This window comes from Saccostrea echinata, unplaced genomic scaffold (assembly GCF_033153115.1).
Source record: "Saccostrea echinata isolate AGI-Se365-2 ecotype Australia unplaced genomic scaffold, CSIRO_AGI_Sech_v1 ptg000005l, whole genome shotgun sequence".
In the NCBI taxonomy this organism is placed as follows: Eukaryota; Metazoa; Mollusca; class Bivalvia; order Ostreida; family Ostreidae; genus Saccostrea; species Saccostrea echinata.
The window spans coordinates 14,415,284-14,418,162 of NW_026889754.1; the positions used below are offsets into that span (position 1 = coordinate 14,415,284).

A 2,879-nucleotide genomic window follows, 5' to 3' on the forward strand; every position below is an offset into this window, starting at 1 on the left:
TGTACCTGAGACGGTAAACTTCTCAGGTCCCTACCGTAACTATCAAATACGTAACAGTGTTGGGGCGAACTAAAATAAAGCGCTATCCAATGTTCTCCAGGTGTAGTAGAAAATGTAGTGTTAACAATATAAGCACTGGGATATTGTTCAACATTTAAAGGTAAATTATTCGGAGAAAATACCCCTTCAAACTGAGAAGCTAGAATAAAATCTAAACGACAAAGGTCAAAAATGAGGTGTCCGTTCATGATATAGAGTTAAGAATTATATTTCTAGTATTGTCTATTTCAAAATACGAGGGGAATTCTGCATAAAGAATGCAGGAAACGGTCTCTGTAAGTGCCTGATCGAAGGCCAGTTCTAATCGAACACTTGCTTGATTCATCAAAGAGAGGGTGTCGGTGTTTCCAAACTGAGGTTGTAACGAAAAGCCGTAAAGGCAGTATCCATATTTCCAATCATTTCGGTCAATGTTGTTCCCGGAATCGATTTGAGATTTGTCAACAATATCGAATAAACTGCGGTAAGCGGAGATGTAACAGTTTTCTTCTATTTTGTAAGGCTGCCCGGGGACACTCACATTATTGACAAATACGCCGACATGACGAGCGCCAAATGTTTGAAAATTAAAAGGGTTTTTTAGATAACTCCCTGTCTGAGCCTCCGTGGAAACCAGTCCGAGAACGATTTTACTGGGACAGCGGGTCAAATAAATGTTATCCCAGATGAACCGGGTCTGTCCGGTGGCGATAGAGGCTACTTTAAGGTCTGTGTTAATTAGGGGATATTTGGCTGTTGTCATTTCTAAAGTCTTTGTGTGCCCTACGATGATACCTGGTGACACCTGCACTCTGCAAGCCCGGAAAATGACGTCATCAAATACGACCTTGTAGTGTGGGTCAGTCTCAGCGGACATGAGACAGAAGGATGGGTTTTGTCGATAGAGTTTAATGTTAACGTCCACTCCATTCAGCACAAAACGATCAAGTCGACACACATCTTCTAAGATAGGCCCTTCTAAATCAAAAGATAAGCTTTCTTTACAAAATGCGGTTCGCGAATATAACCCCGAATTAGCGCCGTTGGGGTCCGTGACATCCATGAAGCCCGCATCATCCTTAAAAAATAAGCTGCACTGGAGTTGGGATTGCTTAGCCTCCTCACCGTAATTCAACAAATTCTGCAGGTAAGCTTTATAAGCATAGGTTGCGCCCCCGCTACTCGGGAACTGTTTTCCGTTTAAGGATATGTCCACCTGATTAAAGAGACTGTGCAAAAAATTATTCACAGGACCCACTTTCTCATCCGCCCCGATAGTGGTACCATCCGTCTTGAAGATACGAGCTTTTATAAACAACAAACTTTTTTTCAAGTCTAGGTAATCCCCAGTTCCAGGTACATTAAATTCTACGGGACCGTTTTCGCTTATCTGAGACACGGGTCTACAATCCACGTAAAAGTTACGAGTCACGGCTGTTTGTGTCAGGGGCAAATTAAACAGCAATAATTCCCTGGGCAACCCCTCTTGGAAGTCTGCGTAAGCTAAGCTCGTCATGTTGGTTCTAAGTATGAGAAGTCTGTTTTGCGGGTTTCTTTTTATTCGCAGAGAAATCACGTCTCGATGCAAGTACAAGACTCTGATCAATGTAAGGCCAAATTCTTTTAAGGTACTCCCACTGCACTGGGTTTAATTGTATACCTTTGATCGTTGCTCTATTGTTCATAAAACGTCTAAAATCGATTAAGATCGAACCCTGATAAACGCAGACGCTAACATGCACCGCGTCAGATAGGGGAAACGATTTTAAGTAGTCACAGAGAGTCGCGTTAAAAGCTCTAGTGTCGTTAACAACCAGGGGAGAGACGTGTGTGTTATTCCAAATGTCTATCGTCATCCCGAACACAATGAAAAATGGCATCAGCAATAACAACACTCCGGTAGCCTTTACAACCCTCAGAGGTTTCTCGAATTGTCGTTTTTTACCCATCAGCTGTGATGAGACGTCTTCTTCAGGTTCCATTTCAGTAGTCGAAATTATCAGAATGTTTTAGCTTTTTACTCGTTTTTTTCCTCTTCTTGGCCTTTACGCGACGTAATTCCGACTTGGCTTGTTGTAAATCGCGTTGCGTGGGCGAGACAATGGTAATTTCCGGTGACGAATGTTGTTTTTCCCCACCTCGCGAAATGTGACCAGAATCAATGGGTACTATTGTAGTGGTCTTAATGCTACCATTTCCCAAGTTTCCTCCAGTCTGTCGTAATGAGTTATGTAAAATCGGTGTAGTGGCGGAACGCATAAAAAAGTCAGACCACTTTTTCGTGTCTGCCACATATATTTTTGAAGAGCGCATGCCTAAATAAAGGGGTATTTTTTAAAATGAAGCACTAAAATCACGTTTGGTTTCGGTGGCACTGAGCTCTCCATGTACACTCTTATAGAATGAAAGTCTTTAATGACAACAGGCATATACATGATACGCGAAAAGGCGACGTCATTCCTCTCACTCTGCAGAAACAATCTTTTTAACAAAGGTCTTTTCTCTCCTCCAACGAGGGTATCTGTACAAATATTACTGTATATTCGCATTTCACACTCCCTTTCCATGTCGAGACTTAACTCGCAGAGCCCCACATACCATCGACCTCGTAGAGACGTGTTTGGTGTGTGAACCCGGAAATCATGAGCAGCGTTATTGGGAAAATAGTTCAGGGAGTCTTTATCCGAAATGACCATGTAAAAATCCATTCTAATTTAATTCCTTGAGGTCGCTTTCGGGCACCCAGCTATTAAAACTCCGAGGAAAATTTAACCACTTAACTAGTACATACGTCTTTTTATTTCGTCGTTTTTTACGCAATACCTTCTCCACCTCCCACA

The 2,879-nt window shown here is 42.1% G+C and overlaps 1 protein-coding gene across 1 annotated transcript; it reads right to left on the bottom strand.

Annotated features, from left to right (window-relative positions):
• Nucleotides 1–244: 244 nt before the first annotated feature.
• LOC133179691 (uncharacterized protein F54H12.2-like) lies at nucleotides 245–1,555 on the bottom strand. The gene has a single exon (XM_061314383.1). It carries the CDS (start codon nucleotides 1,553–1,555, stop codon nucleotides 245–247), a length of 1,311 nt encoding a protein of 436 aa, XP_061170367.1.
• Between the last annotated feature and the right edge of the window lie 1,324 nt (nucleotides 1,556–2,879).

Excerpts from the sequence above, each read along its gene's own strand:
- LOC133179691 (XM_061314383.1), bottom strand. The coding sequence starts at position 1,555 with ATGACGAGCTTAGCTTACGCAGACTTCCAAGAGGGGTTGCCCAGGGAA.